Source organism: Carcharhinus amblyrhynchos, chromosome 18 (genome assembly GCF_965287045.1).
Source record: "Carcharhinus amblyrhynchos chromosome 18, sCarAmb.v2.hapA, whole genome shotgun sequence".
NCBI lineage: Eukaryota > Metazoa > Chordata > Chondrichthyes > Carcharhiniformes > Carcharhinidae > Carcharhinus > Carcharhinus amblyrhynchos.
In genome coordinates this window covers 32721284-32748662 of record NC_137341.1, presented here as the reverse complement: position 1 = coordinate 32748662, position 27379 = coordinate 32721284, and the positions used below count along the sequence as shown (strand labels likewise).

Here is a 27379-nt window from a genome sequence, read left to right as displayed (position 1 = left end):
TCGCATTTGGCAGCAGAATCTGCATGAGCTTGTTTGGCGTGTTTCGACCCTGTCTGTTTGCCAGGCATCTGTGCAACAGGGTCTCTGACCTTTGCGGCTCCAGGGCTTCTGTCACAAAGGGCTGGAAACAGGACACTAGTGGAACATAGCTTCAACTGAGGACACGTCAGAGTGAAATGTCTGGTGTAGAGGCTGTGTTTGATGAGGTATTCTTGACTATTTTGATTCTGCCGCAGCTCTTCAGTAAAGTAGAAGTGAACGATGACATTATCACTTGTGTAAATGTTATTGGGTAATCTGTAATTAAATGGGATAGGCCCAGGATTTGGCACAGATCAATGTCCACATCAACTGAAGAGGGATTACACATGGACTTCAGGCTGCTGGTGATCTTGCCAGAATTAAATAAAAATATAATCCTCCTGGAGGAGGATGGATGTTAAACAAAGAATCTAGATTCTACTGGAGCAACAGGTTAAATGGCAACAAAGTACAATGAGAAGGGGAGATAGAAAAAGTTCCTTATATACATTGCACTATCTTTACAAGCGGTACATGAGGAGATAGGAGACAGGAGACTATGCCTGAATGAGATGGAGACCGAGTGAGTAGCAAATTAGGTTCGCATGGGAATTTGTGTGTACATAGGAATTATTCTAAGTTAAGTATGTAATTAAATTAACTAAGTAACATAAGTAACAATGGTAGGACAAGTGTTATGTTGCAGCTGTGGAATGTGGGATTTTTGGGCACCAGGGTAACCCAGGACAAACATATCTGAGGAATTCTGGATCAGGATTATTGATCTGGAAGTTGAACTGCAGACACTGCACAACATAAGGGAGAAGGAGAAAAGCCTGGACACTTTGTTACAGGAGGTGGTAACATCTTTTAGAACAGGATTGTCTGTTGAGACTTTTTACTGTGTTTACGCCAGTCCAACGCCGGCATACCCACATCTTGTCTGTTTTGGTCAGGGGTGAGGGACAGTAGGATGTGACCAGGATGAGGCAGGTAAAGAGGCATGGCAGACAATAATGAAGGAACCTCAAGTTTTGCAATTGTCAAACAGGTTTGAGGTGCACACAAGCTGTGTGAACGAAAGTGGGGTCTGCAGGTTTGTCATGACACCATGATACAGCAAGCCATTCAAATGGAGGGAGCAAACAGGAATGTAATGGTAATAGGGGACAGTATAGAGAGGAGGAGGGGGGATAAAAGCTGTTCTCTGCAGCAAAGAGTGAGTGTCCAGAAGGTTGTGTCGCCTGCCTGGTGCCAGGATTCAAACATCTGCTTAGGGCTAGAGAGGAGCTTGCAGTAAAACAGGGAGGATCCAGTTATCACGGTCCATATAGGTACCAAAAACATAGGCAGGGCAAGGAAAGAGGGTCTGCATTGTCAGCATGAGGAGCTAGGCATCAAATTAAGAAGCAGAACCCCAACCATGCTGCAACAGTGTTCTTGTAAATCACATAACTAGGGAAGTAGAGAGGGCTTTAAACTAAATGTGGGGGGAAGTGGGGGAGGGGTTGAGGGATCAAGTTTGGGTGGAGTTTACAAATCAAAGGTTAAATTCAACTCAGGGGAGCAAAATAGGGAATGGGGTTCAGAGAATGCAGGAAGGGACAGAGAGAAAAAACTAAGAATACACCAACAGTCAAGATTAGATATTACAGAGAAAATAAAAAACAAATTTAAGCTCCATACCTGATGGAGAATGACTGCAGAATTCCAAGGTGCAGAGGGATCTAGATGTTCTAGTGTTTGATTCACAAAAAGTGAAGTTGCATGATCCTCTGGACAAATACATGATTAGGATGGGAATAGAGGGATATGGACCGGGGAAGGTAGGGGGTTTTAGTTCAGTTGGGCAGCATAGTCAGTGCAGGCTTGGAGGGCTTGTTCCTGTGCTGTAATTTTCTTTGTTCAGATAAAGCTAGTAATTAAGAATATGGAATATTATCCTTTATCACAAGAGGAATTGAACATAAAAGTAAGGATGTTAAGCTTCATTTGTACAGGTCATTTGTGAGATCATATCTCGAATACTGTGTAAAACTTCGGTCTCCTTATTTAAGGAAAAATGTAAATGCATTGGAGGCAGTTCAGAGGAGGTTTATTAGACTGATATCTGGAATGAGTGTTTGGTTTTATGAGGATAGGTTGGACTGATTGGGTTTATTTTCACTGGAGTTTATAAGAGTGGGAATGACACAATTGAAGTATATAAGATCCTGAACAGTATTGACAGGTGGACATGGAAGTGATGACTTTTCTTTTGGGTGGGTCCAGAACGAGGGGACACTGTTCTAAAATTAGGAGTCACTCTAATAGGACTGAGACAAGAATTTTTTTACCTTGGAGGGCTGTGCACCTTCGAAACTCTGCCTCAGAAGGCAGTGGAGGCAGCATCATTGAATATTTTTAAGGCAACGGTAGATAGATTCTTGTTAGGCAAGAGAATCAAAGGTTATCAGACGTAGATGGGAGTGTGGAATGCGAAACACAAACAGATTGGCCAGGATCATATTAAGTAGAGGAGCAGGTTCGAGGGACTAAATGGCCTACTTCTGTTCCTATTTCATATGTTTGTATTTGTGTAAAATAATAATTTTAGCAAAGCCAGAATATCTCAGGGGAAAATTCCAGAATGTTGAACACAGAGGATCGCCTCCTGCACCCTCCACCTTCTCCCTTCGGGCCTTGGGGGTTTGCATGTCAGACTAAAGGGACGCTCCTTTAAAACAGTGATGAGGAGGAATTTCTTCAGCCTGAGAATGGTGAATCTGTGGAACTCTTTGCCGCAGAAGGCTGTGGAGGCCAGGTCATTGAGTGTCTTTAAGACAGAGATAGATAGGTTCTTGATTAATATTGGGATCAGGGGTTATGGGGAAAAGGCAGGAGAATGGGATGAGAAAAAAATCAGCCATGATTGAATGGTGGAGCAGAATTGATGGGCTGAGTGGCCTAATTCTGCTTCTGTGTCTTATGGCCTTATGATTGGGGCAAATTTCAGTAGCAACCTGGAGTGATATTCATTCACACTGACTTTCAGTTCCCCAGTCGCAATGTAAAGTGTCTAAAATGTGCCACTTTAACATGTTGCAGGTGATCTTGAGCCCACACTCTCCGTCCGTGGGATTGACCGTGCAGGTTCAAGATCTGGTGAAACCCAGAAATCGTGAATCTCATTGGTGAGATCACGATTTCTGATTTCCACCACCCCAGGCCAGTGATGTAATCATAGAATCATAGAAACCCTACAGTGCAGAAGGAAACCATTTGGCCTATCGCATCTGCACCAACAACAATCCCACCTAGGCCCTATCCCTGCTTAGTTACCCTGCTAATCCCTCTAACCTATCACATCCCGGGACACTATGGGTTAATTTAGCATGTCCAATCAACCTAATCCGCACATCTTTGGTCTGTGGGAGGAAACTGGAGCACCTGGAAGAAACCCACATAAATCAAGTTCATGCGCGTAATGGGTGAGAACCTGATTTACATATCTCAGTGCTGACCATCCCATAGGTACAACACCTCTTTCACATTGTTGCCGTTGCTTTTCCAGAGTGCCACATATTCTCTGTTTGAAGACACGGTTCAGAGATGGAGGCAGTACCGCAATGAGTGCTTTGAGAATGTGCTGTCTCAGCCAGATTCCCTAACAGGTACCGTCACTTCAACACCAACACAGTACATTCACCACAGCTGTACACACACCCAATTCAGGCAGCTCTCATTGTCTACTTCCACTTTTATTTTTGAGATTCCCCTCTTTCTGTTGCTCATAATGTTCCAAATTTATATTTGGGATGTGAGCAAGGTCAACATTTGGTGCCCATCCCTAATTGCCCTTGTGAAAGTGGTGGTGAGCTGCCTTCTTGAATCACTGCAGTCCGTATGGTGGAGGAACATCCACAGTGCTGTTAGCATGAGAGCTCCAGGATTTTGACCCAGCAACAGTGAAGGAACATCAATATACTTTCAAGTCAGGATGGTGAGTGACTTGGAAGGGAACTTGTAGGTGGTGCTGTTTCAAAGTGCCTAAAGTCTTTGCTGGTGTCAGTTGTGTGGATTTATAAGATGCTGTCTAAGGAGCCTTGGCAAGTTGTTGCAGTCCAGCTTGGCATAGGCTACCTCATTGTCCTCACTATGCACTGATGGGGTAGAGAGTGAATGTTTAAGGTGATGGGTAGGATGTATGGACCATGGGATGGCCTGGGCAGCACCTTCAAATCTCATAGTAAAGGCCAGTTAAGGCAGGAGAGCAGGCTGCTTGCGTCCAGCATCATTCTGTCTCATCAACAGTCAACAATAAAAACAGAAAATGCTATTCATACACAGCATGTAACCACAGAGGTATAAAAATAGCAAAATGATAAGATGAAAATTGTATCAAGAGCATGCAATCAGCTCTACCAGATTATAACCATAGTATTCCTATAGTGCAGAAGAAGGCCATTTGGCCCATTGAATTTGCACAGAAAGGGCATCCTACCCCGACCCACAGCCCCTAACGTACATATCTTTGGACTGTGAGAGGAAACCAGAGCACCTGGAGGAAACCCACACAGACATGGGGAGACTGTGCAAAGTCCACACAGGCAGTCACCCAAGGCCAGAGTTGAACCTGGGTCCCTGGCGCTGTGAAACAGCAGTGCTAACCACTGTGCCACCATGTCGCTCAAAGCAGTGATGATAAAAATCTACCTCATTGTATTTTACTGGGCGTAATACTCTTGTATAAAATGTAAATAAATATCTTGTTATTCGGTGTAACACTCCTGTATGTTATATAATAACCCTGGTACTGGGTATAACATTCCTCTATTTTAATAGAACATAGAACACTACAGCACAAACAGGCCCTTTAGCCCACAAGTTGCGCCCATCACATCCATACCTACCTATTTTGTTTAAAGACACATTGTAGATGTCCTTGGATCTATCATTAACTGATCAAACTCAGAGCTTATCCAGTTCACATCTATTCTTTACCAGTTTGTGTTGATTTTACCTTCATTGTGTCTATATCCTAAGGTGCTTTCTGCCATCGTTTCTTCGACATGCACATCTGCTGGCCAGATGCTTTACCTGGAACCAGAGTGAATGTTTCATGCCCCTGGTACGTTCCTTGGATAGACAGAGGTAATTATTGAATGATAACGAAGTATCCCAATGATGGGACCACTGCTAAGGTGTCCTAAGGGATTGTAAATAACTTCTCCAAGAATGTTACCTAAACCAATACTGCTTATCAATATTCCCTTTAAATTTTCCATAATCTGCAGAATGAATTGTGTTATGTGTGTCAATATGTGGTAGTGGCTATATATATATTACTTATATATGTAAAAAAGTCACCATAGGCGTGGAAGGAAGTAACGAATACTAAAATAAGAGATAAATATCAACGTGCTCTGCTTATTTATTCTAGATGAATTCAAATAAAAAGAAAATTAACACTGCAAAATTTTCAGTAACATTTTATAATCTTACATGTATCTATTCACATTTTCTTTATGCTTGACATTAAAGATTCTATGCCCTAACCCCTACTCAATGTCACTGGAATTAAACCCGGAAGCAGTAGCACAAAGCATTATTTGCAGAGGTTTAAATATATGGAATTGCAAATAACTGTAGGTCAAGTGAATCATATTCCAGAAGAATTTCCTGTAACCTAGCAAGGTAGGATTCCCCTTTCCCATCCATATTATGATGTTTTGCCTTGCCATTTAAAATATTCCATCAGATAAATATGACATTGTCTAGACTCGCTTCTGGTGAAATAGAATCATATTAAGTAAAAAACAAATGTTCATTCAATATTCAGTAACTGCATTAATAATAATCCAATGGGATCTTTACATTAGTTCTGACTGCATTTATATACAAACCTATCTTTAATTTACATTTTTTTTAAAAAGTCAAAAATAACTCTACACATTTGATTTAAAAATTCATTATAAATGAAAATTGTTAGTCTGTGTTTTTAAGATGTGTCAGTCACATTTCTAAACCTTACCTACTTTGCCTTTACTGGTTTATTTGTTAAGGTTCCATAACATGCTCAGCCATTTCAACACATTAATGATTCACTTATTTTTATGGGAGCTGTGTTGAACTTAACTTTCCTCTTGGTTGGAATAATAGAGGAACTGTGTCCACTCGCAAAGGGCAGCCTGCTTTCACTCGCTGCCAGATTTTACTGCTCAGTATTCACAAAGCTGGCACTAAACTAAGTAACAGCAGGAGACACGGACTCCATTTGGGCCTGGTGCTGTCCGAAGACTCAGTGCTATCTCATTGGGAGCAGGGCCCTTGCCTGTGTGACTACTCAGGTGACACAATGGAGACATTTTGTTAAAGTTAACAGTTTAAAAGTTAAAGTCTATTATTAGTCACAAGCAAGGCATACATTAACATTGCAATGAAGTTACTGTGAAATTCCTTGAGTTGCCATATCCCAGCGCCTGTTCGGGTCAATGCATCTAACCAGCATGTCTTTCGGACTTTGGAAGGGAACTGAAGCACCCACAGGAAACCCAAGCAGACACGGGGAGAACATGCAAACTCCACACAGACAGTGATCCACGACAGGAATCAAACCCAGGTCTCTGGCGCTGTGAAGCAGCAGTGCTACCCATTGTGCCAACATGCCGTCCCTGTCAGTCATTATCATGATATGGATATGCTGGCGTTGGACTGGGGTAAACACAGTAAAAAGTCTGACAACACCAGGTTTCAGTCCAACCGATTTATTTGATAGTAAATTCACTAGCTTTCAGGTTAGCCCCTTTGTCAGGTGAATGGAGAGTTCTGGCCTCAGACAGAGCATATAAAGCACAGACAGTTTACAGATTACTGATTAGAATGCAAGACCAGGCAAGACTGTTCCCTTCCTGTTGGCGAACGCCTCAGTGGTCATGGGCATTCAGCCTCCGACCCTCGAGTAAGCATTCTCCAAGGTGGCCTTCATGACACATGACAGTGCAGAGTCGCTGAGCAGAGACCGATCACTGCGCTGTCGTGTGTCGTGAAGGCCACCTTGGAGAATGCTTACTCGAGGGTCGGAGGCTGAATGCCCATGACCACTGAGGCGTTCGCCAACAGGAAGGGAACAGTCTTGCCTGGTCTTGCATTCTAATCAGTAATCTGTAAACTGTCTGTGCTTTATATGCTCTGTCTGAGGCCAGAACTCTCCATTCACCTGACGAAGGAGCTAACCTGAAAGCTAGTGAATTTACTATCAAATAAATTGGTTGGACTGAAACCTGGTGTTGTCAGACTTTTTACAGTCATTATCACCCCATTTATGACAATTACATGAACAAAAACTGTTCACAACAATCCCACCTTTTATTTATTAACTCCTCAAATCTGCGTGCCTCTTGGGGTATGACTGACTGACCCCTGGAGAGTGCTGCCCTACTGTTGGGTGACAGACTGACTGATCCCACAAAAGTGTAGCCTTGTCACTATTGTGACTGCCCCTTCGTGAATACGACACTGTTTACGTTGTGATTGACTGACCTCTCAAGATGTTGCCCTGTTGCTGTGTAAATGGTTAAGTAGACTGAATTTTCTTTTTTTCCTAGTTAATCAAGGCTCTGCATTCAGATATTGCACTGAACAAGGTGCCTGGCTGATAGACAATTACACTAATGAGCCCTGGGTTGATCATTCAGAATGTGATGAAGATGATATGTTTCTACAGCAGCAGGTCAGTGAGAACTAGAGCTGATTGGAGTGCAGTATGTGATTGATTTAGGGGTACATTGGGCAGGGCATAGTGGGTGAGGGGCACTGTGGGTTTGGCATTTGACATATGGTGGATTTGGGTTATGGTGAGTACGGTGGGTTTGGGTTATGGTGGGTTCGGGTTATGGGTGGGTTCAGGTTATGGTGGGTTGGGGTTACAGTGGGTTGGGGTTACGGTGGGTTGGGGTTACGGTGGGTTTGGGTTACGGTGGGTTTGGGTTATGTTGGGTTTCGGTTAAAGTGAGTATGGTGGGTTTGGATTATGGTGGGTTTGGGTTATGGTGAGTATGGTGGGTTTGGGTTATGGTGGGTTTTGGGTTATGGTGGATTTGGGTTATGGTGAGCATGGTGGGTTTGGGTTACGGTGGGTTCGGGTACGGTGGGTTTGGGTTATGTTGGGTTTGGGTTATGGTGAGTATGGTGGGTTTGGGTTATGGTGGGTTTGGGTTATGGTGAGTATGGTGGGTTTGGGTTATGGTGGGTTTGGTTTATGTTGGATTTGGGTTACGGTGGGTTTGGGTTACATTGGGTTTGGGTTATGGTGCAATTAGATTAAGGTGAGTATGGTGGGTTTTGGGTTTTGGTGGGATTTGGGTTCTGGTGGTTTGGAGTATGGCAGGTTTGGGTATGGCGGGTTTGATGGATTGGGTTATGGTGGTTTGGGTTATGGTAAGTATGGTGGGTTTTGGGTTATGGTGGGTTGGAGTATGATGGGTTTGGGTATGGCAGGTTTGATGGTTTGGGTTATGGTGGGTTTGGGTGTGGTGAGTATGGTGGGTTTGGGGTAGGTGGGGTTAGGTATAGTCAGCTGGGTAAAGGGCGAGGCTGGGATTGATGGATTATTATGGGCTGCTGGATCCTCACTGATGTTTCTGTCTGTCTGTAGCTGGTCAAGCAGCAGATTCTGAGCACATTCCGCCTTGTCTACACGGCTGGTTACACTCTGTCTCTTGTCTCGCTCCTCGGGGCAAGTCTCACTCTCGTCTCATTCAGGTACTTTCACATTTATCTCAAATTCTTCTACAATCTTTTTATCTCTTGCCCCTCATCTCTGTCTTATGATATTGCCTCCATGCACTGTCCTGCACCCATGTAACTACAGGCGACCTGCTGGGAGTTGCTGGGAGTTGTCTTGCTGACAGATTTCTCTCTTCCTGTGGGGAATCTCAGATCTGACAGCCCAGCAGAAATCTGAACATCAACATAAATCTGCCACTGTGAAAACCATAGAGGGGGGAAAGCAGCATTCTTTTTACTTTAATGTGTTATGATGCTAAAGGCACTGTTACAACTGATTCTCCAGATGTCTTCTTGTTTGATCCCTCTGAAAGTCACTGACACTAAATCCAGTTTCTCTGGTACAGGTCCCTGCCTCTCAGGTTGCTGCACCGAACTCTGACAATCACCAAACAGTATTGCAAGTTTTCAACTCTCCAAATGGAATATCCACCCAGGAAAACCATCAGGGACTTTTACCCTGGCATGATTCCCCAGGGGACAGATATCACCCTAATTCCAAACAGCTGATCTCCTCATCCCCTGACTCCAAACAGCTGTCCCCCAAGTTCCATCCACAATTGAATCAAACCACAAGGGTTGGAAAGATTGTCGACAGAGTCTTAGAGTCATAGAGGTTTACAGCATGGAAACAGGCCATTTGGTCCTACTTGTCCATGCTGCCTTTTTTTTAAACCCCTAAGCTAGACCCAATAGTCCACATTTGATCCATAATCTCTCTATACCCATCTTACCCATGTAACTTTCCAAATGCTTTTTAAAAGACAAAATTGTACCTGTCTCTACTACTACCTCTGGCAGCTTGTTCTAGATACTCACCACCCTCTGTGTGACAAAATTGCCCCTCTGGACCCTTTTGTATCTCTCCCCTCTCATTTTAAACTATGCCCTCTAGTTTTAGACTCCCCTACCTTTGGAAAAAGATATTGACTATCTAGCTGATCTGTGCCCCTCATTATGTTATAGATCACCCCTCTGTAAGATCACCCCTCAGCCTTCTACGCTCCAGAGGAAAATGTCCCAGTCTGTCCAGCCTCTCCTTATAACTCAAACCATCAAGTCCCAGTAGCATCCTAGTAAATCTCTCCTGCACTCTTTCTAGTTTAATAATATCCTTTCTAAAATAGGGTGGAACCTTCCACACGCCTGATGAAGGAACACCGTTTCTGAAAGCTTGTGGGATTACTATCAAATAAACTGGTTGGACTTTAATCTGGTGTTGTGAGACTTCTTACTGTGTTTACCCCAGTCCAACACTGGCATCTCTACTTCAATGTTCTGACCAATGAAATCAAGCATGCTGAATATCTTCTTCACCACTCTGTCCACCTATGATTCCATCTGCCATTCGTCAGCCCACTGGCCCAATTGATCAAGATCCTGTTGCAATCCTAGATAACCTTCTTCACTGTCCACTATACCACCATTCTTGATGTCATCTGCAAACTTACTAAGCATGCCTTGTATATTCTCATCCAAATCATTAATGTAAATGACAAATAACAATGAAGCCAGTGAAGTGATCCCTGAGGCACAGATCTCCAGGTTGTAAAACAACCCTTTACAATCACCCTCTGGCTTCTGTCATCAAGCCAATTTTGTATCCATTTAGCTACGTCACCCTGGATCCTGTGAGATATGCAACAACCTATCATGTGGTACCTTGTCAAAGGCCTTGCTAAAGTCCATGTAGACAACATCAACTGCACTGTCCTCATTTACCTAGTTACAAGGTCATCACCTTTCTTGTTCCTCAGGAAACTCCACTGCACAAGAAACTACATCCACCTGAACCTATTTGGCTCCTTCATCCTCCGGGCCATTGCTGTCCTGATCAAAGATGCGCTGGTGGACAACCTACATCCAGGAAATAGCAATGTGGAGTTGGAGGCTGTTGATTCACACATGGTGAGGCATGGGACTCCCAGCCAGGACACTGTAACAGCAATAATGTCACTGCCCAGACTCCTTCACTTTGCTTAACTTGTCTCACTGAATGGGGAAACAGAGCTATGAGATGGGGAAGGCAGGCTGAGTGGAAAGGGTATAACTGTAACTCAGAACACATTTTCGATCTGTTCTCCAACACTGCCCAGAAAGAAACTTTGGTTAAAAAAACTTGATTGTGGTTATGCTTCTGTCATGTCCATTTAATTATGAGCCTGGTAGCAGAAGGGTGGGACATTGTACAGCACCATTCTCACAACATTCCCATATGGCTGGATGTTCATAGACTGTTTCTATAACTGTCCTTATATAGATTGCTGTCATCCTGTCTGATAAGCACCATCTTGTGATGTTACTGGTTGGGTTTACATCAGGGTTGTGTCTGTCGCATGTGTGTGTGTATGTGTGCAAATCTGTTGCCTGGCTTAAGCTGTAACTTTGCCATTATTTTCCAGGCCATAATGTGGTGCCGAGCTTCACAGGTCTTCCTCCACTACAGTGTGCTCTGCACATACCACTGGCTACTGGTCGAGGGGCTCTTCCTCTACTTCCTGCTCATTGTGTCTGTCTTCTCTGAGCAGAAGTGTTTCCGGGTTTACCTGCTAATAGGCTGGGGTAAGCTGAGTGTGAGTCTCAGATTTTAAGTTCACTTGTTTAATAGTTCCAATAGCAAAGAATGTGAAAGCATAATGCCCAGTTCTGAGGTCTACTTTCCAATGAGTGTGTTCGGGCCCTGTTTGCCAAATGCTAAAGGAGCCACAAGTTCAAAATTTGATTGAATTCTTTAAATTGTGTTTTGGCCGGCATTTATCACTCAGTGTCACAGAAACAACTGACCATTATCATACTGTTGTTTGTATGAGCTTGCTGTATTTCCTACAACAGTGATGTCACTGCCAGTAAAGTGCTTTGGGATATCTGGAAGGTGTGAGACAACAATGTAAGTCTTTATTTTATTGCACATTGTGGATATGGGGAATGGGCTGTCCAGGGAAGGGGGGGATGTGCAAACCTTCAAGGAGATTTGATGATGATGTTTGAGGAGAGATGTTGGAAATGGGTTTGAATTTTGGGAACAGCTGGATCCCTGAACAACAGATTTTTTTTTTCCCCATCTTGGACTTCCTGAGGTTTCATCCAGAACAATGTATGAAACTGCAGACCACTGATGCTGACTCACTTGCAATGCACACTTTATCCTGGTTACTGCCAGGCACAGAGCTAACAGTTCAGAGTCTGCTCTGGATTCCCTACTGCCTGCTGAATCCCTCTTGATGTGTCTTAGGGATGCTCTCCTTGCCGCTGCCCACACTACCTTCTTCTCATTTTCCTGCCCTGAGCACTATTTCCTGGAAAGTAATTCTATGGGCAGCAGCGTCTGGACAGCTCCTTAGTTGTCTCTCTTCGTTTGCATAACATAACCATGACCTGTTGATAGACCGTTCAACCACCTAATGCATCACATCAGAGCCTCATACTGGCCTCACCTGATGTCTAGAAAGAGGTGCAGATTTGGCTGGGTTACTGAGGGCAGAATTTTATAAGAATAATTCTAATTGAACATGGGAGAATTGCAGATTCATTTTTTTGGGTGAGTTTTTGCACCCAATCTTGTGCACATAGTGCATGCAAAAATTGGCTGGACCATTTCTGGCTGCTACAGACAGTGGGTGGGGCTTAATTCATCAGCTAGCCTGCAGTGGGAGCTCTCTGTGTCCATACATGCACAATAGCAACTGCAGAGAGAGCTATTGCACATGTATGGAGGGGAGGTCCTATGAGGAGAGACTGAGGGATTTGGGGTTGTTTTCGCTGGAAAGAAGGAGGCTAAGAGGGGATCTTATTGAAGCATATAAGATGATTAGAGGTTTAGATAGGGTGGATAGTGACAGCCTTTTTCCTCGGACGGAGAAAGCTAGCACGAGGGGGCATGGCTTTAAATTAAGGGGGGGTAGTTATAGGACGGATGTCAGGGGTAGGTTCTTTACCCAGAGGGTGGTGAGGGATTGGAATGCCCTGCCTGCTGCGGTTGTAAATGCGCCTAGTTTGGGGGCGTTTAAGAGATCTGTGGATAGGTTTATGGACGAAAAAGGATTGGTTTAGATTAGTGGGTCAGTGTTTTTTTTAAAAAAAACTGGTTGGCGCAACATCGTGGGCCGAAGGGCCTGTTCTGCGCTGTAATGTTCTATGTTCTATGTTCTATGTGCAGATCTCTGATTTTGCACATGTGCAATAGCACAGGTCTGATGGAGAGAGAGCTGTCAGGCCTCTGCTGTTGCAGCCAGCCTTAGCACAGACTCTCCCTTATGCACAAGCCCCACACTGCCCAGAAGTATGACCCCTGCTGCCTAGACTGATCGCGTTCTCTCCCCCCCAGTACTGATCACGTAGAGTGCCAGCCCAGCCTCTTCCCTCCCCGACGGGCTGCTCCTTTAGGCCCTGCCTCCCATAAGCACCACCTCTTTAGGCCTTGCCCCATAAACCCTGACCCTTAGATCCCACCTCCCCATAGGTTCCACCCCCATAGATTCTGTCCCTGGAATTGCCTGATGGCAATACCAAAGTGCCAGATTGAAAGTGCCAAGGCACTAGGCTGGCACTGCCCAAGGGGTGCCCCCTTTCCCTTCACTTTTGAGGCAGGGGGCCTCTGGTTCTACCAGCGAGGCGAACACAACTGTCCCCTGCTCATGGGGAGCAAGCATTTTCCTCGTCGGAAGGGCCATAAAGGCCAGTCAGCCCAGACAATTCAGAGTTGAGTTTGCTAATGTCATTTAAATTAGTATTAAAAGAGGTTTAAATAAATTATTCAGCGTCTCTGCCATTTCTAGGGTGAGGCTGACCTCGCCGGAAATCCGGCTCCCGTAAGATTGTGAGAATTGAGGAATCAGATATGATTCTGATTTCTCAGCACACGGGCGGTTTTACTGGCTCACTCCACACATCCATGGGCAATGTGAACTGGTAAAATTCTGTCCTGAGTATTGTTGCAACAGCCCCGTTGCCACCCAGACAACCATGAATGAGCAGACTTTTGGGTACATGTCTGTTTATGTGCTTTTTATAAAACAAATAAAATAAACATTAATTAATAAACTAATTTTAAACCGCTGAAAGGGCCACTGTACCAAAATTACAAACATTTTAAGGAAACTTATCAGGATAAATCAGCCTTCCTGGGGCTGATGATATACTCCAGCCTCTATATCACAGACAATATGTGCTTCCTTTCCAGGAACACCTGGGCAATGACATACCCACAAAATAGGGGCAGATAGACAGGGTAACAACCCCTCCACGATCCACTGCCTGGACTTATTAATGGTCACCTTGGCCAGCCTCAGGAGCAGGCCCCTAAGAAGGCCTTCCAATCCGCCCACCCTCCTCTCCCCAGGTGGCCAAAGATCAGGAGGGTGGAGATGAAGTGCAAGCAACACCTGAGGAGTAGCTCCTTCAAATAGTCAAAAAAGGACTGCAACCTCGCACTACCTGTGCAAACGTGGAGTACAGACTCTTTCAATGTCCCAGGTGGCCTGGGAGTCTGTGAATCATCATAATCATCTGGTGTCACAATGCAGGAACAATGCTGAATTCTGTCTGCACTGACCCCTATGTGGATGGGAGTCAACTGCACACCACCTCAATACATTGGGTACTGTAGGATTTAAGCACCACAGTTTTCAGGTTGTGGATAACTTTGGCTATAACCTGGACATCAACAATATGCAATACACAAGTCAAGTGCCTGCTTATCTCTTAAAATGCCAAAATAAACTAATTAACAAATTGGCAGCCAGTTAAAGGGGCAATGTGTCTGTTTACTTGAGCACAAGTAGTTATCCAATGAGTGCCCCCCACCTCTAGACACTTAGCTTTATACAATCAACAGAGATAATTACCTAAGGCTAGGCTTTAAGATGAATCTCAGACTCTGAGGGAGATTAGTGGATGCTGGATGTGATGCAGGATTGTCTGATATATGTTTTGTCATGTTTTAGGTGTCCCCCTGATGTTTGTGTCACCATGGGTCATTGTCAAGTTCTTGCAGGAGAATTCTGGGTAAGGTCATTGTGAGCTGAAGCAGCCTCCACTCCCAATGCACAGCTTGTCTCAGTCACAGTATTTGCTGATTAACCCTGTAACATGGTCATTTGCATCTTTAATCCTGGCACACCTATTCCATATTCTTGTTTTGCTTTTTCAAAGTTATTTCTCCTATCATGTTAGTTTTTTTGATTCCCCCTGCCTCCCGCCCCCTCACAGAGCCTCCTGAATTAATCAAATATGAACATAGTGAATGTTAGCAGGCTATTTGGTAATAGAAGTATCACAACACACACACACACACACACACACACACACACTCGTCACCCTATTTTCTATAAAAATGTCCAGAGGGGCAATTTTTTCACAGAGGATGGCGAGTGTCTAGAACGAGCTGCCAGAGGTAGTAGCAGGGGTGGGTACAATTTTATTTTTTAAAAAGCATTTAGATAGTTACATGAATACAATGGGTATAGAGGGATAAAGGCCAAATGCGGGCAATTGGGATTAGTTTGGGTTTTTCTTTCTAAAAGAAAAGGGCGGCACGGACAAGTTGGAATGAAGGGCCTGTTTCCATGCTGTAAACATCGATGACTATAACTGAGCGCACTGCAGGCATCAAATGACAGATACTTTCCAAGAGGGGTCACTTGTCGGCAGAAAACTCACCACTCTTCCAATGACCTGTCCTTCCCGTCCCCAGCACCTTCTGTAACTGAATTGTTCCCAAGCACATTTGCAAACCTCCCCACCCCACCCCCACTAACTCCTGTACATGTAAATTGAAATTATTCCAAGTTTGGCTTTTGGTTTTGATTTTCTAACAGGTGCTGGAGACGGAACACTAACATGTCTTTCTGGTGGATAGTTCGATCTCCGCTGTTATTCGTTATCACTGTGAGTGAAACTCTGTTTTCAGTTAAAGTATACCATTCCATAGAGACAGCAAGATTTCACACACTCACTGAGTGTAATATACAGGCTGGTACAACATCAACTTGTATTGTGGGGCCTTTATCATAATTAAACCTCTCAAGGTGCTTCAGAGATGTTTTACTACACAAAATTTGGGAAAAAGCCCTATAGATACAAGAGATGTGGCACAGTGGTTAGCACTGCTACCTCAGAATGCCAGGGACCCAGTTCAAGTCTGGCCTTGGCTCACTGTCTGTGTGGAGTTTGTACATTCTCTCCGTGTCTGCATCGGTTTCCTCCGAGTGCTCCCACAGTCCAAAGATGTGTGGGTTAGGTTGATTGGCCACGCTAAATTTCCCTTAGTGTCAGGGGATTAGCAGGGTAAATCCATAGGGTTACAGGAATTGAGCCTCGGTGGGATTGTGATTGGTACAAACTCGATGGGCTGAATGGCCTCTTTCTGCACTTTAGGGTTTCTATGATAATCAAAAGCTTGAGAAGATGATAAGGTTTAAGGAGGAAAACAAAGTCGAGAGATGTAGAGGTTTAGGGAGGGAGTTTGACAATAAAAGATGGTGAACAGTGGTAGGGAAATTAAAATCTGGAGTGATCAAAAGGCCCATAGTTCGAGAGAGCGGATATATCTGAGGACTGTGGGGCAGGAGAGGATTATGGAGATATGGAGGGTCAGCGTCATGGGTGGATTTGAAAACAAGGCCAAGAATTTTCAGATTGATGCATTGCTTAATTGGGAGCCAATGTAGATCTGTGGGCACAGGCATGATGGATGTGCTTGGTATGAGTAAGGACATGAACAACAAGGTTTTTAATTGTTTTTTAATTATGCAGGGGATAGAAGGTGGGAGGTCAGGTAGGAGTGTGTTGGAATAGTCAAGTCCAAATTAACAAAGGGATAAATGAGATTTTCAGCAGCAGATGAACTGAGGTAGGTGGGCAGTCAATGATGTTAGAGATAGAAATAGATGGTCTGACTGATGGAATCAATGTGGGATTGAAAACTCATCCTGGGGTCTAATGTGGATCGTAAAGGGTTAACATCAGAAACAGAACGATGCTGATGTAACAATGATGTCAGATCACGTGGCTGAGAAGGTAAGAGATCTGGAAGGAGGAGAAACTCCAACCTTGTGTAGAGGTCCAAATGTGTAAATACTTACTGTAAATAAAGAGTAATAGTTTTAAGTAGGCACAAACACAAGCAGCATACTTTGGGAGAATAGACAATCCTCAAAACCCCCATCTAGACCCCTACAACATAACAAAACTTGGTGGCGGTGAGTAAAAGTCACAGTGAACCTGAAACAAAAGATACAGCGCTGGCAAGAAAAGAGACCGTCGAAGGAAGAAAAACATTTAAGTCACGAAGATGTTGGAGCATTGCAGGAACAATGAGAGCAAGCTGAGACTCAGACGGGAGATCAGACATCAGAAAGTAGCAGTACATCCTTAGGATTAATCCCAAAGCTCAGCAGAAACGTGGCTTCAGGAGCCTTTTGGAGAATGCCAAATGAGGCACAGAGGAAGGTGTAGAATTATTTGAGAGAGTCAGGCTTGGGATGGCAGGAAGTAAGAAGATCAGGGAGAACTGAAGGTTGGGGTAGAGATTTAGGAGGGAAGAGTGGGTGCCTGAAAGAGGCAAGACTGTAGGAGAGAGGTTTTCAGAGGGGCAAAGAGAACAGGAGTAACAAAACAGAGGAAAAAAGTAGAAATAGAAGTGATGGGCTGAGGTGGGACCAGGGCAGTGAAAGTGTGCACAAGGGTGCATATAGGGAAAACACAAGTTACATAGCATCATTGAGATACGTATATCCAGATAGTAAACAGCAAATCAGAGGCAGATTTACACTTTGTGAGACCCCATGTTCACCTTCATTTCTGCAACACCCGCGCACCCCCTCCCCCCCACCCCACAACCCCGGTGTCATGCCCCTCCTGAACCTACCCACTCTCTCCACAAAAATATGCAAATTGATCACTGCCTTTGTGCATTATAATCTGTAAAAACACGCCTGTATAAATAATTACAGAATGAATGCCGGACAGCATGGTTGGTGCAGGCTTGGAGGGCTGAAGGGCCTTGTTCCTGTGCTGTAATTTTCTTTGTTCTTTGTATGAAATCCAAGCTTACCTCTTGTCAGAATGACAGTAAAGATAATCGGTGTTGTGATCTTTGTCTTGAGGTGAGCAAACATAGAACGGGCTGATAAGCAACAAGATGAAAATAAAAGTCAGCTGAAAGAATCACTGCAGCACAGGCCAGTGCAGGAAGAGGATGAGTCAGTCCACTGCTGGAACAAATCCTCCAATCAACAAGATGCATCTACTGCCATTCAATATATTTCAGAGTTTTGTTCAGTTTCAAAAGTTAACTTCCTTACTTACTCTCTCAAAATCAAAGAATTTATTGTCGTAAATTCACATGAGTGGAGGGCTCAGTGAGCCCGAGTTCAATTTCAATGGCTCTGTCTGCAGGATTCTGTTCTTTGTCCCAAAGAGATTTTCTGAAGGCCAGGCTTGAGAGTGACGGTGGTTAGAACCATCAGCATGCAACCAACTGCAGCCATTATATCAGACAGGCAATGGTCCATTTAAAAAAAACAGAATTTGAACAAGAAGTTAGACAGGTTTTCTTGTTTTATCCCTTGTTGGCTTGGCAAATTAGATAGCTTTTAAAAATACTTATTATTCACAAAATTATCAATTACGTCATTGTAAATAAAGTAGAAAGGGTCGAGAACTTCAAGTTTTTAGGTGTCCAGATCACCAACAGCCTGTCCTGGTCCCTCCATGCTGACACTATAGTTAAGAAAGCCCACCGCCTCTACTTTCTCAGAAGACTAAGGAAATTTGGCATGGCCGCTATGACTCACCAACTTTGACAGATGCACCATAGAAAGCTTTCTTTCTGTTTGTATCACAGCTTGGTATGGCTCCTGCTTTGCCCAAGACCGCAAGGAACTACAAAAGGTTGTGAATGTAGCCCAATCCATCATGCAAATATCCCATTCATTGACTCTGTCTACATTTCCTCCTGCCTCAGCAAAGCAGCCAGCATAATTAAGGACCTCACACACCCCGGACATCTTCTCTTCCACTTTCTTCCTTTGGGAAAAAGATACAAAAGTCTGAGGTCACTGACCAACCGACTCAAGAACAGCTTCTTCCCTGCTGCCATCAGACTTTTGAATGGACTTACCTTGCATTAAGTTGATCTTTCTATACATCCTAGCTATGACTATAACACTATACTCTGCACTCTCTGGTTTCCATCTCTATGATCGGTATACTTTGTCTGTACAGCACACAAGAAATAATATTTTTCACAGTATGTTAATACACGTGACAATAATAAATCGAATCAAAGGCTAAAATCTTGTAAAGATACACCTTCAATCGTCCAGATTGCTGAACTTGTCAAATTTTCCCAACTCATTATACTTCACAAATAATTTTAACCCTTTTCAATACAGGAAAAGAACATCCACCAGCATTTGTGACTGGTATTAGTAAAGATATTTTCAGAATCCTTTCCATATTTGGAAAGATTGCCTGCAAACCATCACTGCACAAATTTGTACAAATCGGCTGGTGAGTTCAAAGCACCAAACTCACTGCCAATGAAATGAATGAATTGTTTCACTTCATTTTTAAGAAGATTCGTGTCTAGGTCCTTCTAATAGAATTCACTTAATTTCTGACTGCAGTAGCTTTTAGCATACTCATCCAAACTTCTGTTGAAAAGCACACAAAATAAATGAATGGTTTTCTTCAGAAATTCACTTCTACTTGCAATTGCACCATTATTGTGACACAATTAACACTGATGGTCTCAACAATGATCTTCTTTCATTTTAAAGTGATTTCCTTGACCCTGGTTTCATTGAAAAATAACTTACTGAGTCTTGTACGCTTCTCATCAAAGGGACCTGTATTTTAGCTGACATTAGTGACTCTGCATTCACCAAGCAATAGTCATTTCAAATCTTCCATGATAAAACTTTTAACTGAGTTAACAATTGTGCAGCAGTTAATAACGTTGTACCAACATTCTGAAATGATTTACTCACAGCATTAATTCTTGGCACTAAACGGTTCCACAAAAGAGTAAAAACTAATATTGTATCTTTCAAACTTCCCTGCTTAGATTTTACTTTAGCTTTTGCATGTTGTTTTTCTGAATTTGATGCAGCTTATGGCCAAAATCTATTTCACTGGATATGACAGAATATTTTAAATGCAGTAAACCGGAAAACATAAGAAAATTTGAGAAAAATATTTGCGATTGAAGATAATGTTTCTTCAATATCGGCAAAGTTAATTTTCAAAGCAGAAACAGCATCTGCACGACCAGGCCATCTGGTGCCACAAATTCTTTTGACTGTCAAATGTTTTCCATTTGCTTGTTCCAAGTATGATTGCAACATATTCCACAAATGCATGGAAACAAAAAAAAATACACATTTTGAACAAAGTCAAAAAAATGCACAGTTCTCGCACAGGATTCAGCTGCAGCATTGCATTAAACCAAGGATTGACTAGAAAATTGGATGAATAGTGCACAGGAGCTTGCATTGTTCAGTCTTGCTTGTGAATCTGATTATTTTCCTGCCATATTTATGGCATTATCAAAGCTCTTCCCACAACAATTTTTCATGTCCAAACCTTAACTTGCAATGATTTCCAAAACAGTTGTTTCCAGGCACACTCAATTGTGGGATTGCAGCTGGATCAAACATAAAATAATCACCCTACAACTTCACTATTGCTGGTCACATATCTTAAAATTAATGTTAACTGATCCACATGACTCACATCTGATGTTGAATCAATTATTATGGGATGGTATTTGGCATATTTTACTTCATTAGTGGATTGGTTTCTGAGCCACTCTGCTAATCTAGTGGTGAAGCCATCATAGGTTTAGTCTATTAAAAAGTTAGTCTTCCCTGAGCCACAATATTGATAACTTGTCAAATACTTCTTGAGATACTTGTCAAATTCACTGTGATTTCCAGGCAGGCTAAAAAGTTACTCTTCGCATTAACAATGATGACTCATGTCCTCTTAGTAGTCCCAAAGAAGACAGCAGTTTGACTGTGGCAATGACACACCTCAGCACTTTTCTCCAGTAAGAACACTTTTCAAACTGAGTTGATAATGCAGAACCAATTCTTCCACGTCATTTACATCTTTCAATGATCGCTCACATTGCTTTAATATGAGCTTTGGAAGTTCCATGATCAGCAATATCTTCCAACATTTCTCCAGTTAGAACACCCATCAGCAAATGCTTGCTTCCCTTTACTAGGGTCAGGGAATAAGTAGCAAACTTAACAGTAGACTGCCTTAGTGGTTTTGGAAAAAGATCAGCCTATTTCTAATTTCCATCATCCCACTTCTCTTCACCCTCAGAAAATGGGACTTATAAAGACTTCTAACTTGCTTTTGGCCTTCAACCTCAAACAATTTTCTCAAAGTTTCCTATGTTTTCGGGTTTACTTAAGTATTCTGTCATACCAGTGAAACAGGTTTTGGCTATAAGGCGATGTCTTCAGGTTTCTTCTCCCATTCAACAGAAGAATTAGCAATATCTTGAAGATCCATTGTCATTTCAGTGTTCACTTCTTGTTCAAGTTCCCTCTGGAAATCAGCAAGTCTAAGTCATTAGATAATTCATTCACCTTTTTGGTGGATGAAGATGATTATGCAGTTTATACATTGTTCAATATTTCAGACTTTTTGAAGTAAAAAGTCCTCTTGCCTCACCTTCAATTTTCTGCATTTTCACAGCCAGATTGATGGTGTCACTTCATATTGTTAAAGAAACCAATCTTGATTTTAATGAATTCTCTGAAAGAGCAGGCTTTGCCGCAGTTAATCCCACATTAATTCAAGTTCTGCAAATATTGGATTAATCTTTTAACTAAGAAGCTGTGATTCTGGATTTCAAACAGCACTCATTGCACTCTTCTCCTGCCCATTCCCCCTTCACAAATTCTTCCTCCCTCCAAAATGCAACCCAACCCTCACACACACTTTCTGCAAGTCTGCAACCCTGGCCTAACCCCTCCACCCCTCCCAACTCTCCAGACGCACACACAGTTCCTCCCTGGTCCCCACACACTGTCACAGTCTTCTCTCCCAATCCCTTCACAGTCAGCTCCTCACATTCTCCAGTTCTCACCATCTCAATCACCTCACTCGCCTGAGATTTTCAAGGCAGCCTCCTGCCTCACTTATCATCTCCTCAGTCTGGTAAGATTTGATTTGATGTTTTGCACCTGGCTGTTGCTGTCTGGCTAGCCCTCAGCCCTGGCTGGGTCAGGTTGCCACTGGCCTGCTCTCCTTACTGTTTGATAGCTGTGGACCAGTTAGCTCATCTTAACTTGTGGCTTTTGCCTAGTGCCTGGCTGTTGCTGGCTGATCTGGCATGGAACATTGATAAAGTGTTGTCCAAGTTCTTAGACTGATGAAACTTTCAGTTTAGAGTTTTGGAGGATGCGATGGTGGAAGCATTTCCATGCAAATGAAGACTCAAGAGGTACACAGAATTGGTTCCACATGCTCTCCACATTATGCACAGGTTACACACACTCCACATTATGCATAGTTTAGACACTATCTATGTTAAATATAGGCCACAAATGTTAGACGGAGGTTTTTCACACACAGGGTTGTGGGGGTATGGAATGCTCTGCCAAGCAAGATGGTGGAGGCAGGCACCCTGGAGTTGTTTAAGGGATACTTAGATAGGCACATGAGTGGATGGCGATTGAGGGATATAGGAGATTGTTTTAAAAAAGGATCAAGGGCCTTGGGACGTCCCTGGGAAACAATTGATTCCTATGGACCGTCCAACATATTTTCTGGCTGACTTGTTTTACTTTTGAGCTTCTGGGGATTCCCTTGAAGGTTTGCGTAGGGATGTGCACGGTATTGATGTTTTTCTCTTTCAATCCACAGGTGCTTCGGTCCGCCTTGTTGTCTAACAAGGGGCATACACACGGTGGGTCGTGCGAGGGCTGCTCTTGGATGTTTCGAGAGTAGCCTAGTACTTCACGTTGTTAGTGTACGCTTAAACTGGACCAACAGATGGGCAACACGACAGCTCAGTGACTATCACTGTTTGCTGTATAGATACATGGATTTGGGCCAGTGTCTGTGGGAGTTTGTGCATTCTCCCCGTGCTTGCGTGGGTTTTCTCCGGGTGCTCCGGTTTCCTCCCACACCCCAAAGATGTGCTCTTAGGCTAATTGGTGTAACAAATTGTCCCTAAATTAGTATCCCCTCAATCTGGTTTCCAATGTGGAGTGCTAGCGTAGGCAAGGGTCATGAGTGGAAGAGGGATTCACAATGTTGAAATGGCGTCGTGGACTCGTTGGGCCGAAGGGCCTGTTTCCTGTGCTGTGTTGTTCTTTGTTCTTTGACTCCATGTTATACAGATTGCAATGCCTACATGCTTTTTCTTTTAGAACAGGTTTTTATGCCACTACTGTACATAACCAGTTAATTTTTTTGCTCCTTCTCCCTCCCCCACCCCCCAAACTCCTCCGATAAGTGTCAGCAGAGTATTAAAGGTATCACATCTAAGTCTTATCATGTTCTTACCCACACCTGTAGATTATCTCCTGAAGTTAGGTAAGAACATGTTGCTGTGTTAATGAAAAACTGAAGAAATTGTATTCGCGTTTTCTTTAGCCAAGGGGAGCTGTGAAAGGGTCACACTAATATGGTCATTTATCTGACTGGTTTCAGATTAATTTTGCGATATTCATCCGAATAATGATTCTGCTTATCTCAAAGATGCGATCTCATCAGGTGCACAACACAGATTTCAGAAATCGGTAAGAATTCCCTTGTTTCTTTGTGTGTGAGAGTGAATGGAGATCAATCAGTAAGAAGATCCTTCCATGTTCCACAATGGAGAAAAGAATTGCTCTGGCTGCTGTGTGTAGGGACATCCTTGGTTAATTAGCAAATATTCTTCTATTCCTTTTAGAGCACCAATTGGATGCTCAGAAGTTGGAGGCAATGATTGGTTTTGTGAGAGACTGGATGGGATCTTGGGGACAATAGGATTCACAAACCCTTCAATCATGGGCATTGTGGGTGACAGCACTACACCAGGAAGAAATGCATTACTGTCATACTGTAATTCAAATGGTTACAATTTCCATATAACCACTGCTTAGAGGAGACTTGTCTTTTACGCTTTCACTGTAGACATACGCCCAGGACCATACCCAGAGTGGTCCCACCTGCTGGAAATAATTTGCTGAGTGGTGCCTTGGGCACTTGCGTTCTTAATGATGTGTTGTACCATCTATGCTCAGCTTGGTGCTAAACTCTAATGCCAGGGAATGAGATAATTCTTTGATGTGGGCACCCAGTATCAGCATCAGTCAATCCCAAGGTCAGCAACTTAGATATGGTGGAGAGCTCCCAGAGGGGAAGGAGAGAGGTGGAGAGGTTCTTACACCTGTGGGCTGAAAGAGGCCTGAGCAGGGAAAAACTGCTAACCATTCACTGTTTGTTCCGAAGTCAGTAGATATGTCTTTCTCCACACGTATACAATAGGGCAGTAGTTTGAACACTGGCCTGGTCTAGGTAGATATACTTCACCCAATAAATGAGCCAATTTATGTTTTCTTACTGTGTCTGTTACAATTCAGTATCATTTGTATTTCAGGTTAACAAAATCAACACTAATTCTAATCCCTTTGTTGGGGGTCCACGAGATTCTTTTTGCTTTCATCACAGATGAGAATGCTAAAGGCGTAGTACGATACATAAAGCTATTTATTGAACTCTTCTTTGGCTCCATACAGGTAATGGTAATTAATTAAATGGTCTCATTCTAAACACTAATTCTGAATAGTTGCTGAAATATGTTAGACTGGAGAGGCTGGGTTTGTTCTCCTAAGAAGGTTAAAGGGAGAATCAGCTGAGGTGTTTTAAATTATGAGTGGGTTTGATAGAGTAAATAAGGAGAAACAATTTCACTGGCAGGAAGTTTGGAAAATAGACGTCACAGAGTTAAGACAATTGGCAAAAGAACCAGAAGTGATATGAGGAAAAATTATTTTTATACACCAACTTGTTATCATCTGGAATACACTCTGAAAGGGTGGTGGAAGAAATTGCAATAATCATTTTCAAAAAGGAACTGAATAAATACTTGGTAGGGGAAAAAAGAACTGTGGGGCAGGAGCAGGTGTGGGACTAATTGGCTAACTCTTTTGAAGAGACAGTACAGGCACAATTGGCCAGATGCCTGATTCTATGCCGTATTGTTCAGGAACTTGGGTACACTCATTCCCTTTACCTGAATGCTGAAGTCTAAAGCTCCTCAGATTGGGGCTATGGATCTTGTCAATGTAACTGGTGTTCACTTGTGGAGTGGTGCCAGACCAGAGCTATTGTTTTGTATCACAGTGGCCCTTAGGCAAAGGGAGAATAGGCCTGGAAATTAGGGTCAGGGAATTGCAGAGCTGGAAATGAGGGATTGGCAGATTCAACATTTATCCAAATCCTGATTACATGGCCAGATTGTGGTGCAAGAGTTGGTGTCATGTGGGTGTTGCTGAATCAATGTTAAATCCCTGTGGTAGAGCAGCTGGACAGTCCATTGACGGGTTGTCTCTTTACTCGTTATGTTTATTTTTCAGGGCTTGTTGGTGGCAGTCCTGTATTGTTTTATTAATGGCGAGGTAAGGTGACAAGCTACCTGCTATCTAATACATTTTATAGTTGAAGTACTTCTCCCTGGTGCTTTTAATTACCATTGTTTTTGCCTTTTTGGTATTCATACTCAATCCATATTTTAAATGTCTAGATTTTACATGATCTACAATATTTTCTAGGACCTCGTCTGATTTTGGAATAGTGCTGTTGTTGGAATACTGCAAGTTTTTTATATTCTTGCCTCCAATTTTTACCCCTGGAGTCCATTTCAAATTCTCTGAATATTTGCTACAATATGGATTGAATAATTTTGACAATACACAGCCTTATTGTATTTCTTTTGTTACACGAAACATGCCTGATTGTCTATTTTCTAGCTTGATGCTTGCTATTTGGTCCTAATATAGGTTTGAATGTCACTTCTTTACTCTCAATGTCACATTTTCACAAGACATCTATTAGCTTTCGGTGACAAATATGCTCAAATATTTTTTCACAATTTACGAAGCATATATCTATGTCCTGGTTCACCAGCACATATCTTTTTGATTTCTATTCACATTGCCTGGACGTCTCCAAGCATGCAGTCTTCTTATTGGTAGCTTAATGAAAGTATTTGTCACCAATTTTCTTGACTATGTTGTATCAGTCTCTCTTTAATTTCTTTGTCTAAGTTGACTGGCATGTGTTCCTGATGTTTCTTTGCACTTAACTTTCCCATTACAATTACCACATCACTTGATTTGTTTTGACTGTAACACTTCAGGAAGTCACCATAAAATGCCTCTACATCCTGCTCACTGTGATCTTGTGTCAGGGGTGTAAACTTGCCTTGACAACCAGACCAAAAGACTTTTTTTCCAAATTTAATCAATCACGTTTGAGGTTGGCCAGTAACCTTGAACTGATTCTTTGTGTCTTTTGTTTACTAAGATTTCTATTCCATTCCTATGTTTCTTACCTCTTGAGAGGTAAAACATGTTCCTTCTTTTCCATCTGACCACATTATAATCATATTTTTGGAAGTTCTGGTATGTCAATATAGTGTCTATCCATTACCTGTAGTCAATTATCCTATCTGATATGAAGTCCTTATATTCTATGTGCTGATCCTCAAGAAGCTACCCCTTGCAATGAGATTTAGAAGCTGAGCTCCTTTGTGACTTCAAATCAACTTCATCATAAATATGTTGGTTATGTTGGCAGAGGTTTAGTCTTTCCTGTCATTATTTACAATCAGTTGCAGGAGCCCAACCTCCTCTGTATTTCCTATTCTTCGACTATTGCTTTCCATGACAAACGATGGGACTTATACTGAGTGAGGTCCCAGACTCTTCACACCTTTGCACGTGTTACACTCCTTGCTGGTCTCTGTATTCTGAGCCTTTGGTCTACTTATTGGACCCTTCTGTCCCCTCAGCTGTTCCTAGTCTTTGTACACATTGGAAAGGGTGATGTCCCTATACCACACTAGCTAATGGGGCCTCTCATATTTGTATGCCTCCCAAATCAAGATCCTAGGATATGGCTGCTTGTGTGCACAACCAACTATTTGGAGTCATAAATGGGAGCCAGTGATTTGTGGGACATTGGGTGCACCTTTTGACATGGGTATGCAGCTTGGCAAGAATCAAAGGTTCTACCCAACACAAACCTCTCCCATATATCCCAAGGGACAATTTGTGTTTAAAGGGTCTGGTATTCTGCTCACACACAGGTCCAGAATGAACTGAGGAAGAAGCTGCAGCAGTGGAAGATGAAGAAAAATCTCAGAAAGTCCCATCGCCGACATTGTAGTGATCAAAAGGAGAAGTCAGACAGCACTGGACAGTACATTGAGATGGGAACTAGAGATGACCTGGAGTCTCCCAATACAGACGAAGGTCTCCTCAACACTCTCAGTTCCAACCAGGGGCTAAATTCAGAGATCAGTGAACTCCCACGACAGGCATCTGAGATCCTACTTGATACAACTGCTGTTTAA

The 27379-nt window shown here is 42.8% G+C and overlaps 1 protein-coding gene across 3 annotated transcripts; it reads left to right on the top strand.

The window, feature by feature from the left end:
• LOC145354981 (glucagon-like peptide 1 receptor) lies at positions 1-27379 on the top strand. Of its 3 annotated transcripts, XM_080206704.1 has the most exons (13): positions 1-206; positions 3575-3674; positions 5047-5154; positions 7608-7732; positions 8657-8763; positions 10545-10695; positions 11190-11349; positions 14730-14790; positions 15603-15672; positions 23467-23555; positions 24401-24539; positions 25380-25421; positions 27113-27379. In XM_080206704.1, the coding sequence occupies exons 1-13, from the start codon at positions 177-179 to the stop codon at positions 27377-27379; spliced, it is 1449 nt and encodes a 482-aa protein (XP_080062830.1). In that variant the 5' UTR covers positions 1-176. The 3 variants fall into 3 exon arrangements, with proteins under 3 accessions (XP_080062830.1, XP_080062832.1, XP_080062831.1); XM_080206706.1 differs by lacking the exon at positions 3575-3674 and having other exon boundaries at positions 5047-5131; XM_080206705.1 differs by lacking the exon at positions 3575-3674.

Coding starts and splice junctions, on each gene's coding strand:
- LOC145354981 (XM_080206704.1), top strand. CDS start 177: ATGTCTGGTGTAGAGGCTGTGTTTGATGAG. Junction 10,696..11,189: donor AGGCTGTTGATTCACACATG/GTGAGGCATGGG, acceptor ATTATTTTCCAG/GCCATAATGTGGTGCCGAGC. Junction 24,540..25,379: donor TCTTCTTTGGCTCCATACAG/GTAATGGTAATT, acceptor TTTATTTTTCAG/GGCTTGTTGGTGGCAGTCCT.